This window comes from Pelophylax lessonae, assembly GCF_965119305.1.
Source record: "Pelophylax lessonae genome assembly, chromosome: 9".
In the NCBI taxonomy this organism is placed as follows: Eukaryota; Metazoa; Chordata; class Amphibia; order Anura; family Ranidae; genus Pelophylax; species Pelophylax lessonae.
The window spans coordinates 107,097,663-107,110,998 of NC_138776.1; the positions used below are offsets into that span (position 1 = coordinate 107,097,663).

The 13,336-nt window shown below is 45.1% G+C and overlaps 1 protein-coding gene across 1 annotated transcript in view; it reads right to left on the reverse strand.

Moving 5' to 3' along the window:
- The window catches only part of GSTK1 (glutathione S-transferase kappa 1), a 38,659-nt gene extending 25,696 nt beyond the window's left edge, over positions 1–12,963 (reverse strand). Inside the window, exons 1-3 of the mRNA XM_082269310.1 lie at positions 12,830–12,963; positions 7,333–7,414; positions 4,868–4,996 (exon numbers count right to left, since the gene is read on the reverse strand). Coding sequence (XP_082125436.1) covers positions 4,868–4,996; positions 7,333–7,414; positions 12,830–12,898 — 280 coding nt within the window. The 5' untranslated portion in view covers positions 12,899–12,963. The remainder of the gene's footprint in view (positions 1–4,867; positions 4,997–7,332; positions 7,415–12,829) is intronic.
- Between the last annotated feature and the right edge of the window lie 373 nt (positions 12,964–13,336).

The window sequence follows — 13,336 nt, forward strand, 5'->3', positions numbered from 1 at the left end:
GAAGCTGTCATTAGCCTTGCACTGCTGTACCAGCAAATATAGCTTTATCCATAATTTGCATTTTTATTCTCGTGGGTGATTGTGTAGGCAGGGCCCCAGTGCACTGCATTGCCCAGGGGCCTATAATGCTCTTAAGTTGACACTGGCTCTGGGGACCAGAAGACCAGCGAAAACCCGGCCCAGGTGATGACAGCACTGTATCCCTAGGCTGATGAGTACCTGTTTATTAAAAGTCAGAAGCTACGGTATTTGTAGCTGCTGACTTTTCATTTTTCTGCAAAAGGCTGGGGTTCCTCTTTAAGCCCTGCTGTGGGCTGACAAAACACAACACTTTTTCGTTTTTCACACCGGTGACTACTGGGTGTAGTCAGCCCTGTCCAAAATCTTTTTGCTTCACTACTTAACCACTCCCACTTTGATTTCTACAACATAAAGGCTAGTTATTCCACAGTCCAAGATAAGAACTAGGAGGGTTAAAGTAGAATTATAGGCAAAACTTTTTTCATTTTGGATAGAGGAAGGAGGGTTATACCCCTGTAAGGTTTATTTTTGCCATCTTTGTCTCATTGCGGAGATTTCTCTTCACTTCCTGTCCCATTGCCAAATCAAAATCTTCAAATTAAGCAAATCTCTTGGGGACCCCAAAGGGTCAACATAACTACTGTCCCCATTGGAAGATTTCCCCCATTACTTTCCTGGGAACAACTCAAAACTTGGGATTTCATTTTACTTTCACTTTCAATGATATCAGTAAACAGGACCAATAGAGAGGGGGAAGACACAGACAGCAAAACAAACTGACAGGTGTTGTAATCCCACCTCCCCTTTGCCCAAACCTAAAAAAGAATTTGTGGCAGGATCAACAGGATTTTTTTTGTTTTGCACTTCTCTAAACTGATATAACAAATGCTTCCAATGGTATATTTAACATACCAAAAGGGAGCAAATAAATTAGGTTCAATGTTGGGGTCTACATACACTTTAAGCGAAACCTCAACTGCGAACAGAGCTAATTTTGCTTAAAGAGGAGGTTCAGTCTCTCCACAAAAAAAACAAAAACAATTAGCAGCTACAAACACTATAGCTGCTGACTTTTAATAAAAAGGACACTTACCTGTCCAGGTATCCAGCTGTTCTCACCTATGCCGATTCTTCAATAGGATTTTGGCCCCTAGCACTGGCATATTACCTAAGGCAAACCAATTGTGAAGCCTTGCGGCTTCGCAGCTGCCTCCCTACTGCGCATGTGTAAGCTGCGATGCCCTTTGTGAAATGTTTCGCAGTCTTCTGGGACTAGGATGGGTAGTCAACCCGGCAGAAGTGGGTGCCTGTCAAAACCAGGTAACCCCACCCCCCAAACAAAAGGGTGAAGTTCTGCTTTAAAGGAGAAGTATAACTAAAGCTTGTTTGCCTGTACTTCTCCTGTATATAACAGGAGTAAAGATCGTTCTGAACTCCAGTGACCCATTTTTAACAGACAGCAGGGTGAAGTCACAGAGCCGGTACAAGCTGGTGAAAGATCACGACAATATGGTTGGGATTCGCCCACAACCCTGGACTAGCACCTGGCCAAGCCTCTCAACAAGTTGCTGAGAGCCTGAGCCAGCTGCTCCCGCCTCCTCCACAGCTTAGCACTCCAGTGAGGGCAGAGGAGAGTGACGGCAGAGGAGAGTGACGGCAGAGGAGAGTGACGGCAGAGGAGAGTGACGGCAGAGGAGAGTGACGGCAGAGGAGAGTGACGGCAGAGGAGAGTGACGGCAGAGGAGAGTGACGGCAGAGGAGAGTGACGGCAGAGAAGAGTGACGGCAGAGGAGAGTGACGGCAGAGAAGAGTGACGGCAGAGGAGAGTGACGGCAGAGGAGAGTGACGGCAGAGAAGAGTGACGGCAGAGAAGAGTGACGGCAGAGAAGAGTGACGGCAGAGGAGAGTGACGGCAGAGGAGAGTGACGGCAGAGGAGAGTGACGGCAGAGGAGAGTGACGGCAGAGGAGAGTGACGGCAGAGGAGAGTGACGGCAGAGGAGAGTGACGGCAGAGGAGAGTGACGGCAGAGGAGAGTAGCAATGACTGACAGTCACCACCTCTCTGCTCACGGAGCTCTGAGAACCGAGCAATTAGCGGACTTTGATCACTCGGTTCTCAGTCAAAGAGCCAGCGGGGGGCAGATGCATCATCAGACCGATGCTGCATTCACCAAGTATGATTCTTTTACATTTTATTTATAAAAACTCTTATTTTTTTTTTTTTTAGAGCTGAAGAGCTGATCATTTCAAGAGATCAGTCTTTCATTGATCTGACAGTAAAGAAATAGTTGATAAGTGGCAACAAATCTCTGCACTTGGTTCACAAACACTTCTCTGTATGCCTCCCCAATAAATAAGAGCCCTTTAACACTGCTTCATTGGAAAAAAAAAATGCATATGCATTTAAGCATTTTCTGGTTACCTGACTCCAACTATGCACCTGTTAAAAATGGATACGTGACAAAAAGTGCACCAAGAGCACATTTTGGTTTTTTTTTAATGTTTTTCACGCATTTTTATTCATTTGAGGTGCATTTTTTGTGCGTTGTAAGCATTCACCAAAAATGCAGCATGCAGGACTTTTAAGAATGCACAGCACCTGCAACGCATTAGTGTGAGGATTTATACATGATACCTTTGTAACTAATTTGTTCCCCTTTTAAACGCCAAAAGTGCATCAAAAACTGATCATTGTGAAAGGTCACTAAAACCTCTGTGAATAACCATAGGCAACCTGAGTAATTTGTCATGCAAACAAAATTGCAGTATTTGAAGCATCTTAAAAAGTGCATTGATCGCCTATATGCATACAGTATCTCACAAATGGGAGTAAATATTTTATATCTTTTCATGTGACAACACTGAAAAATTACACTTTGCTACAATATAAAGTAGTGAGTGTACAGCTTGTATAACAGTGTACATTTTCTGTCCCCTCAAAATAACTCAACACACAGCCATTAATGGCTAAACCGCTGGCAACATAAGTGAGTACACCCCTAAGTGAAAATGTCCAACCTGGGCCCAATTAGCCATTTTCCCTCCCCGGTGTCATGCGACTCATTAGGGTTACAAGGTCACAGGTGTGAATAGGGAGCAGGGTGTTAAATGTGGTGTTATCGATCTCACCCTCTCATACTGGTCACTGGAAGTTTAACATGGCACCTCATAGCAAAGAACTATCTGAGAAGCTGAACAAAACATAAAGATGGCCTAGGCTATAAGAAGATTGCCAAGACTCTGAAACTGAGCTGCAGCATGATGGCCAAGACCATACAGCGGTTTAACAGGACAGGTTCCACTTAGAACAGGCCACACCATGGTCGACTAAAGAAGTTGAGTACACATGCTCAGCGTCCTATCCAGAGGTTGTCTTTGGAAAATAGACGTATGAGTGCTGCCAGCATCGCTGCAGAGGTTGAAGGAGTGGGGGGGGGGGGGGGTCAGCCTGTCAGTGTTCAGATCATATGCCGCACACTGCATCAAATTGGTCTGCATGTCTGTCATCCCAGAAGGAAGCCTCTCCTAAAGATGATGAAAAAGAAAGCCCGTAAACAGTTTGCTGAAGACAAGCAGACTAAGGACATAGGTTACTGGAACCATGTCCTGTGGTCTGATGAGACCAAGGTAATTTTATTTGGTTCAGATGGTGTCAAGCGTGTGTGGTGGCAACCAAGGGAGGAGTACAAAGACAAATGTGTCTTGCCTATAGTCAAGCATGGTGGTAGAAGTGTCATGGTCTGGGGCTGCCGGCACTGGGGAGCTACAGTATATTGAGGGAAGCATAAATTCCAACATATACTGTGACATACTGAAGCAGAGCATGATCCCCTCCCTTCAGTGACTGGGCAGCAGGGCAGTATTCCAACATGATAACTACCCCAAATACACCCCCAAGATGAACACTGCCCTGCCTTACGAAGGGTAAAGGCCCGTACACACGTGCAGATTGTCGGCCGAAAATGTTCGGCCGTCGAACGATCGGCCGATTTTCGGCTTGTTAGTATGATGCTTCCGACAGCGCACTTTCGGCCGAAAAGAATCGGTCGTGCAAGCATTAAAATTTTTGTATGCCGACACCAGAGCGGCCGATTGTTCGCCAGTCAATACAGAATTCGGCCGACAGACAGCAGATTTGCAAGACTGGGCATGCTCAGAAAAGAAAAAACACAGGGAAAGTTAACCATCACATGACATCACTTCTGCAGTCGGCTGTAGTCGGCGGACAAAATTCTTGTGCAGTCTTTTGCACTTTTCAACAGACACGACAGCCCGGGGACAAAAGGCGGCCGATCGTTCGGCCGACAATCTGCACGTGTGTACGGGGCATAAAGGTGATGGACTGGCCAAGCATGTCTCCAGACCTAAACCCTATTGAGCAACCTTAGGGCATCCTCAAACGGAGGGGTGGAGAAGCGCAAGGTCTCTAACATCCACCAGCTCTGTGATGTCATCATGGAAGAGGACTCCAGTGGCAACCTGTGAAGCTCTGGTGAACTCCATGCCCAAGAGGGTTAAGGCAGTGCTGTAAAATAATGGTGGCCACGGAAAAATATTGACACTTTGGGCCCAATTTGGACATTTTCACTTAGGGGTGTACTCACTTTTGTTGCCAGTGGTTTTGACATTAATGAATGCGTGTTGAGTTATTTTGAGGGGAGAGCAAACTTACACTGTTATACAAGCTGTACACTCACTACTTTACATTGTAACAAAGTGTCATTTCTTCAGTGTTGTCACATGAAAAGATATAATAAAATATTTACAGAAATGTGAGGGGTGTACTCACTTTTGAGATAATGTATGTTTCAGAAAAAGCATTGAACAAAGTCAGCAAAGGACTAACCTTTTTTAATAATCACATGAAAGAAGTCACTTGGTTCTCTCAGAGGAACCTCGCAGAATTCAGATAGCCTCACCAAATCCTGGCCCATGTATTTTCCTTTTTTGGGAACCATTGCAGGTGGAGAATTACCTATAAAAATAATAGTAATAAGTAACATTTATATTTTATAGTATAGTATTTTCACAGTTTCTGAATGATCTGTCGTAACTATTGCAGGAAATATTCCCCTATACACTATATCACAAACAGGGTCAGGGCTGGACAAATCTCAGGAGTTAGGTAATCAATTCAACAGACTTGGCAACCAAATGTTTAAATGGGTTTAAACCTTCACCCCCCAGCTAGGGTCACCTTTTTCAGATGTTAAGCACTTTCGAGGACTAAGCTATACTGACCCAACAGAGAAAGAAAAAAGCAGATCCAAACTCAAAAGCAGTGTTAGTACTGTTTCTTCAAATAAATAGAACAACCACAGATGAGGTCTCAGCAGGGGAACCCAAAGAGCCAGCACTAGTCTGCAACTGAAGGTGGTTTTAGCATTAAGGCCTCATGAACACTGGAGGTTCTAAAAAATGCCAGCAGTGTTCGCTGTAGAATGAGTTCTTCAGTGCCTTTTCCAGTAGTGTTTTTCAGCTGTAGCATTTTTTAGCAAAAACTATACTCCCACAAAAGCTTATGGTTAAAAAACGCTGAATAGCTGCATTTTTCAGCTCTTTAGATAGGGCTCTTTCACACGGTCCGCCTCCGTAGGATTCATGTTATATCACTTGTCACTTTTCAAGTTTTGTTTATTAAAGATTATATTTTTTATTACTTTTTTACATCATTTTTGTCTTCATACCCAATATTTCTTATGCTGCCTAAAAACCCGTTGGGGGTCGATGCCTCGGCATCCCTTCTTGTCTAGTATTATTGGGTGAGCAGCCTCTCCATAGTCAGTGTACTCTATATAGCAAATATGAAGGTGGAAACCCCTAAAAGATCTTTGCCATTGCAGTCCAAATGAATTGCCTTTCAAACTTTTTAAAATCTCTAACTAATGTTGCTTGTTTGTGTTCGATTTGTCAGCGGTTTGGGTGGAGAAGCCAAAAATCCACCAAGCCCAAATCTGACCTCCACTGCGGTTGCTGAATCCTTGGTCACGTCAATGACATCACTTGGAATTCCAAGAGGTAAAACTTTAAAATGAAGGCAGCTGGAAATCTGCCATTTAGCGGGAGTAGGGTGGTTTGTACATCCCAGTGGGTGATTGGTCATCGTGATTGATGTGGACTGCCTAGCTGGAAGCCGTGACTGGTACTGAATACCTTGCTGAATGCTGTGACTCATGCCGGATTTACTTCTGGGGACATTAATAACCTTAAATTTTAAAATCCTGTATGTATGTGTTTTTTACCTTTTATTTTAAACCTTTTTGGAATGGGTAAGGGGTACAATTGTACCTCTGTGCTCATTCCGCCAGCAGGAAGCGTCAATAGAGTATGAGTGAGTAGTCTTTTTTTTAACCACTTTAACTCCAGAAGATTTTACACCTTCATGACCAGACCGTTTTTTCATATTTGGCACTGTGCCAATTTAACTGGCAATTGCGCGTTCATGCAACACTGTACGCAAATGACATTTTTATAATTTCCTTTCACACAAATAGAGCTTTCTTTTGGTGGTATTTTATCACCACTGGGTTTTTTATTTTTTGCGATCCATCCTTTTTTTGTTTGTAAAATTTTGAATTTCTTCATGAATGTAGGCCAAAATGTATTCTACTACATGTCTTTGGCAAAAAAAAAAAATCCAAATAAGTGTATATTTGGTTTGCATGACATTTATAGCGTCAGGATTAGATACTGAAATTTGTATTTATTTTTTATACTAGTAATGGCGGTGATCAGTGACTTATAGTGGGACAGTGATAGTGTGGTGGGCAATCTGACACTAACTGATTCTGGCTGGGCGGAACTGACGCATATCAAAAGTGACAGTGATCAGTGCTAATACTATACACTGTCACTGTTCTAATGACACTGTCTGGTAAGGGGTTAACATCTAGGGGAGATCAAGGGGTTATGTGTGCACCTAACAATGTGTAATGTGTGTGTTATGTGCTGCTTTTACTAAGCGATCTTGCTGGTGTTTTTCCCTGCTTTGCAGGAAATAAAAAAACAGCAAAGATCACCTGTCAGTGTTCGGCAGTCTGTGTTGTTTACAACACAGTGCTCCGTTCTGTGAATGACAGAGCCAATCAGTGGGTCCCGGGGATCAATTATTAGTCGGGACCTGTTGATCGGCATGTGCTCTAACAAATCACAGCACAGCCAGGGAGACGGACGCTCGTGCCCCCTTCCTGGAAGCATTGATTATGTACCAGATACATAATCCAGCACAGAGCGGCTGCCCTGCTGCAGTATATCTGTGTGGGGTGTCCGGCAAGCAGTGAAAGTATTTTGCTCAGTTCTGTTTGCGCATACCTGTTGAATGCATTATTCCCCCCAGGTATCCAGGACGAAGCTGAACATCTACATTCCATATATTTTTATATCGGCACATGACCTGATGCAAAGAGAAATGTGACATTTATTTCATGCATATTTATATCTTATCACATACCCGTACATATTTGATTTCTAAATAACATCTTCATGCTTTGTTTCAGGAATGCATTTTTTTTGCTGTAAAACACTGCACTGGCCCTGTGTATCAAGTTAGTCCAGTCAGGCCTCATACTGTTTAGCCCCTGTGCATCAAATCCCAACATTTTCGTGCACCTGGGAGGTACAGGAGCAGAATCCCGCCCTGCTGTATTGTTGTAAAGAGCAGTGTTGGCCTTCCTGAAGAGGTGAGGTGAGGTGAATGGGGGGGGGGGGGGTGTTAGCACAGGGGAGAGATTTGTGCAGAGAGGAGGGCTGAGGGGGGGGGGGGGGATTAGCAGAGAGGTGAACTGGGAAAGGGGTGAGATTTGTGCAGAGGTGAGAGCTGCTGAAGGCAGGCTGTGCTGAATGGGAATTGTGGAGGGGGCAGCAGGTTGTGCAAAATGTGAGCTGTGGAGGATGGGATAGGCTGAGGTGAAAGCTGTGGGGGGGGAAGCAGAGGTAAAAGCTGTGGATTGAACTTTAGATAGGGGTGAAGATTGTGCATAGGGCCAAGATAATATGGATGGGAGAAAAGAAGCGAGCTGTGGGCAGGGGGAAAAGAAGCGAGCTGTGGGCAGGGAGAAAAGAAGCGAGCTGTGGGCAGGGAGAAAAGAAGCGAGCTGTGGGCAGGGAGAAAAGAAGCGAGCTGTGGGCAGGGAGAAAAGAGGCGAGCTGTGGGCAGGGAGAAAAGAGGCGAGCTGTGGGCAGGGAGAAAAGAGGCGAGCTGTGGGCAGGGAGAAAAGAAGCGAGCTGTGGGCAGGGAGAAAAGAAGCGAGCTGTGGGCAGGGAGAAAAGAAGCGAGCTGTGGGCAGGGAGAAAAGAAGCGAGCTGTGGGCAGGGAGAAAAGAAGCGAGCTGTGGGCAGGGAGAAAAGAGGCGAGCTGTGGGCAGGGAGAAAAGAGGCGAGCTGTGGGCAGGGAGAAAAGAGGCGAGCTGTGGGCAGGGAGAAAAGAGGCGAGCTGTGGGCAGGGAGAAAAGAGGCGAGCTGTGGGCAGGGAGAAAAGAGGCGAGCTGTGGGCAGGGAGAAAAGAGGCGAGCTGTGGGCAGGGAGAAAAGAGGCGAGCTGTGGGCAGGGAGAAAAGAGGCGAGCTGTGGGCAGGGAGAAAAGAGGCGAGCTGTGGGCAGGGAGAAAAGAGGCGAGCTGTGGGCAGGGAGAAAAGAAGCGAGCTGTGGGCAGGGAGAAAAGAAGCGAGCTGTGGGCAGGGAGAAAAGAAGCGAGCTGTGGGCAGGGAGAAAAGAAGCGAGCTGTGGGCAGGGAGAAAAGAAGCGAGCTGTGGGCAGGGAGAAAAGAAGCGAGCTGTGGGCAGGGAGAAAAGAAGCGAGCTGTGGGCAGGGAGAAAAGAAGCGAGCTGTGGGCAGGGAGAAAAGAAGCGAGCTGTGGGCAGGGAGAAAAGAAGCGAGCTGTGGATTCAGAGGTGGGGGGTAGTGAATTTGTGCAGAAAGAAGAACTTGGAAAGTAGGGGGGTGGTTGTGCAGAGGAGAACTGGAAAAGTGTAGGGGGGGTAGCAGAGGGGATAGATTTGTACAGAAAGGAGGGCTGGGGGGGATTTGTGCAGAGGTGAGAGCTGCAGAAGGCAGGCTGTGCTAAATGAGAGCTGTAGAGGATGGGACAGGTTGTGCAGAGGTGAAAGCTGTGGGGAAAGCTGGGGGTGCAGTGGTGAAATTTGGCGGATGGCAGAGGTAAAAGCTGTGGATTAGGGTGAGCTTTAGATAGGGGTGCAGAAGTGAAATGTGCAAGGGGGCAAAGATAAAATGGATGGGGGTGCACAGGTTTGGGCAGAGAGAGAAGAGGTGAGCTGTGAATGGGGGATGCAGATGTAAACAAGGAGATGTGCAGAGGTGAGCATTTGATGGTTACTACATTCTGTGTGCTGGGCAATATGTTACATATTCTCGACCCCGGCACTCTGTACACAGGGCTATATGATGCATATTCCCAAGCACAAAGGACGCTTCACATTGAATGCAAGTACTGTCCCTTTTGCTAATTTTTTTTCTGCACCCTGTGTGGTACATACTTCTCACCACTGCACAATACACACTACTGAACCCTGCGTGTTATGCACACCTGAGTTCTGTGCTTTGTGCGTTACATTTTCCTGAACCATGCACCTTGTGTGATACACAGTTTTGAGCCTTAAAGTATTATTTGGCGCCACTTTACTTCTCTCCTTTAAGAAAGGTGCAGCCAGGGGTTAGGGCCATGGAGGAGGAGTTCCTGCACCTATTCTCTGAGAAAAAAAGCCCTGCTCACAAAATGTGTACATGAAATCCCGCATGTAAAAACAGATGCTACTAACTATAATGAACTTAAAGTGGCAGTAAACTAGGGGGGGAATTTTTCCTCCTTGCACAATGTTATAATGTGCTAGTATACTAGCACATTATGTGCAGCTTACCTTAAAGCGAAGCACTCCAGCAGTGTGCTGTCTCAGCTGACAGGGCTTCCATCTTCACCTAGTCTTCCTTCCGGGTTCGCGGGCGCTGATCATTTGAATGAACGAGCTACGATGACATCACACCCGCGCGTGAGCACAAGAATCACTGTTTACAGCACAGTGATCTGAAGGAACGGCATACCCAAAGCACATGTGCTGGTGACATCACCAGCACAGTTAGGAGATATTTGCAGTACCTACAAGTACCGTATTTTCCGGCGTATAAGACGACTGGGCGTATAAGACGACCCCCCTAATTTTCATCTACCGGTAATACTTATACTTAGGTTACCTTGGAGATATTTTACTTGGCGTATAAGACGACCCCCAATTTTTGGGGGATTTTTTTGAGGTTCAAAAGTAGTCTTATACGCCAGAAAATACAGTAAGCCTTATTATAGGCTTACCTGTAGATAAAAGAAACAAAAGCATTTACTACCACTTTAACGGACATCAATTCCACAGATACCTCCACAACTGCAAGAGAATACAATGCAGCCTATAGTCTAATGGTTAGCTTGTTTCGGGGGTCCTGTTAGTTACCCAAAGCCACAGATTTCCATCATACACCATTTCAACCTTCTACCTGCCGGCGCCCTATCAACCACTGACATCAGTGGTTGATAAGGAGCCCAAAGGGAGCCTGCACAGCATCCCTGTTTGCCCCCACCTATTCCATCAGCACTGGGGTCACAATAGCTGAGTGAGGGAGAGAAAGTGAGGGGAACGAACGAGAAACACTGGAATACTAGTCAGTATCTGTGTGCTTTGGAAGAATAAGTGTTGGTTCACACTATGAACCGCATGTGAATCATACAGGAATCACACCGCATTCCTGTTCAATTCTCATGGGTCATTTTGCATGGGCTAAAATTGCACTGCATGGCACCCAAGTCATGCATGCACCAATTTAGGAAGCGTACTGCAACCCGATTGCATGGTACTTTTGTACCATGCAATCCGATGCGGTCATATGCACTGTGTTTGTGACCTGCATTTGGGGAGTCATTAACCCCTTCAGCCCCGGAAGATTTTACCCCCTTCCTGACCAGGCCCTATTTTGCGATTTGGCACTGCGTTACTTTAATGGACAATTGCGCGGACGTGCGACGCTGTATCCAAACAAAATTTACGTCTTTTTTTTCCCCACAAATAGAGCTTTCTTTTGGTGGTATTTGATCCCCTGTGCGATAATTTTTGCGCTATAAACAAAAAAAGAGCAGCAATTTTGAAAAAAAAAAAAAAAAAAAACAATATTTTTCACATTCTGTTATAGAACATTCCCCAAAAAAAAAATTTAAAAATCTAAATTTTTTAACATTTTAGTCTAATTTGTTTTCTGCTACATAAGTTTGGTAAAAAAAAAAATTAAAAATCGCAATACGCGTATTTTGATTGGTTTGCTCAAATGTTATCGCGTTTACTAACTAGTAGGTCCTTTTTATTGTTTATTTTTTTACTAGTAATGGCGGCGATCTGCGATTTTTTGCGGGACTGCGACATTGCGGCGGACAGATCGGACCCCTGTTATTTTTGACACTTTTGTTTGGGGGGACCATTGACATTACTACAGTAATCAGAGCTAAAAATATGCACTGTTACTGTAATAAAGACACTGGCAAGGAAGGGGTTAACCCTATGGGTGATCAATGGGTTAAATGTATGCCTCATGCTTACTGACATGTGGGGGGGGGGGGGGGGGGAGTTCTGTGACAGAGATCGCAGGTTCAATTATGCTGAATCCTGTGCTCTCCTCCTGTCTGTCACTGAGAAGATCCGTCTGCTTTCTTTACATAAGCAGGCGGATCTTCTCACAGTTTCCCCGATGATCGGGGAAGGGAGGCGGCGATCTCCTCCTCCGGCCCGACTCCCGCTGTGTATAAAGCACTGCCGAAATCACTAGGAGTCCAGCAACATGGGTCTAAGTCGCTGGACCCAGGGGAGCCGCCCTGCCGCAGTAGGATTACTGTGAGCAGTCGGTAAGTGGTTAAAGGCTCGTACACACTATAAGAAAATCTTAGAGAGACATTTTCATCCAAAGAAGTTTCGTACAATTTTCATATAGTGTGCACACAACTTTCTACAACTGATTCTGCATTTTCGTACGAAAATTCTCGAAAGCACAAACTCCACAATTTTTCTCGTACGGGAGAAAAATTAACAATTTTTGTTTAATGTGTACCGTTTTCATACGATTTTTGTACCAAAAAATTCTGAAAAGAAAGACTGCGCATGATCAGAAACAATAAACAGCAAAAAAAAAAAAAAATAGTCTTTGTCGTACGATCATTTTCGTACAAATTTTCGTTCATCGGTTCCGATTTGCTGTGAAACGAGGAAAATCGGACAATTGTTCGCCAGATTTTCTTATAGTGTGTACCCCACTTAGTAATGCACTGTCACATGCTACAGATCGCAAGGGCAGTGTGATTTGACTGCAGTGCGGGAAATGTGCACAGATCACAGGCTTTCCCGCACCGCAATAGTGTGAACCCATAATCACCTGTAACGTTTGGTGTTCTATGTGTGGATGTTGCTGCCTTATATAAAAGGATTCATTTACATTTTACAATGGGTGCCTTGAGATTATGCAGAATTTTAAAGAGTGCCTTGACTGACAAAAGGTTGAGAAAAGCTGGTCTGCTGTGACTCCTTACTATTGTTCTATTGTTCTGGGTCATACCAACTAATACTGCATGGGGGGGGGGGATATTAAAGGGAAAAGCATGACAACGGATAACCCACAATGTAACAGAATACATTATAAGAAGAGCAGAACCCCCTACTGTCACTCAGCAGTCAACCCCCCCCCCCCCCCCTGCTCGTTTTACATAGTACAGCCATGCACACAGATACCACTGCACGAGCAAAGAACTGACTTGTAATGGTAACTCTCACCTCAAACCCCAACCAGGAATAGGGGGACACCACATCATAAAAAAGCTCGAGCACCTTCCTCTTAGACATGTCTGCTCGCTCTGAGTCTACACACCGGAGAGCATTGTGGGAAAGAACAAAGTTTATGCTTCTGGTTATTGTTTGACCTTGTGCTTGCCGCCATCTGCTGGTGACTGCAGTGACTGCAGCAGGAAAGAAGACATGCAGGTTCCCTCTAGTCTAGTCTATACAATATGTTCATCCACTGCCCTGCAGAACCCCTCCACTCAGTCTTAGTGGGGGACAGTTTTTGGATTGGAACTTAAGTTATTTTTTATTTATTTGTTTATTTTTTTATTGCTATCAGGCAAGCTGTTTATTGCAGTAGAGTCGTGCAATGTCTCTTCGACAATACAATAGATCTACCCAGGGCTGGCCCAATACATTGTGCTGCCTGGGTCCAAAAATTAAATGCTGCCCCCCCCCCAAAAAAAAAAAAAAAAAAAAAAAAACACCCACCACAAGGCC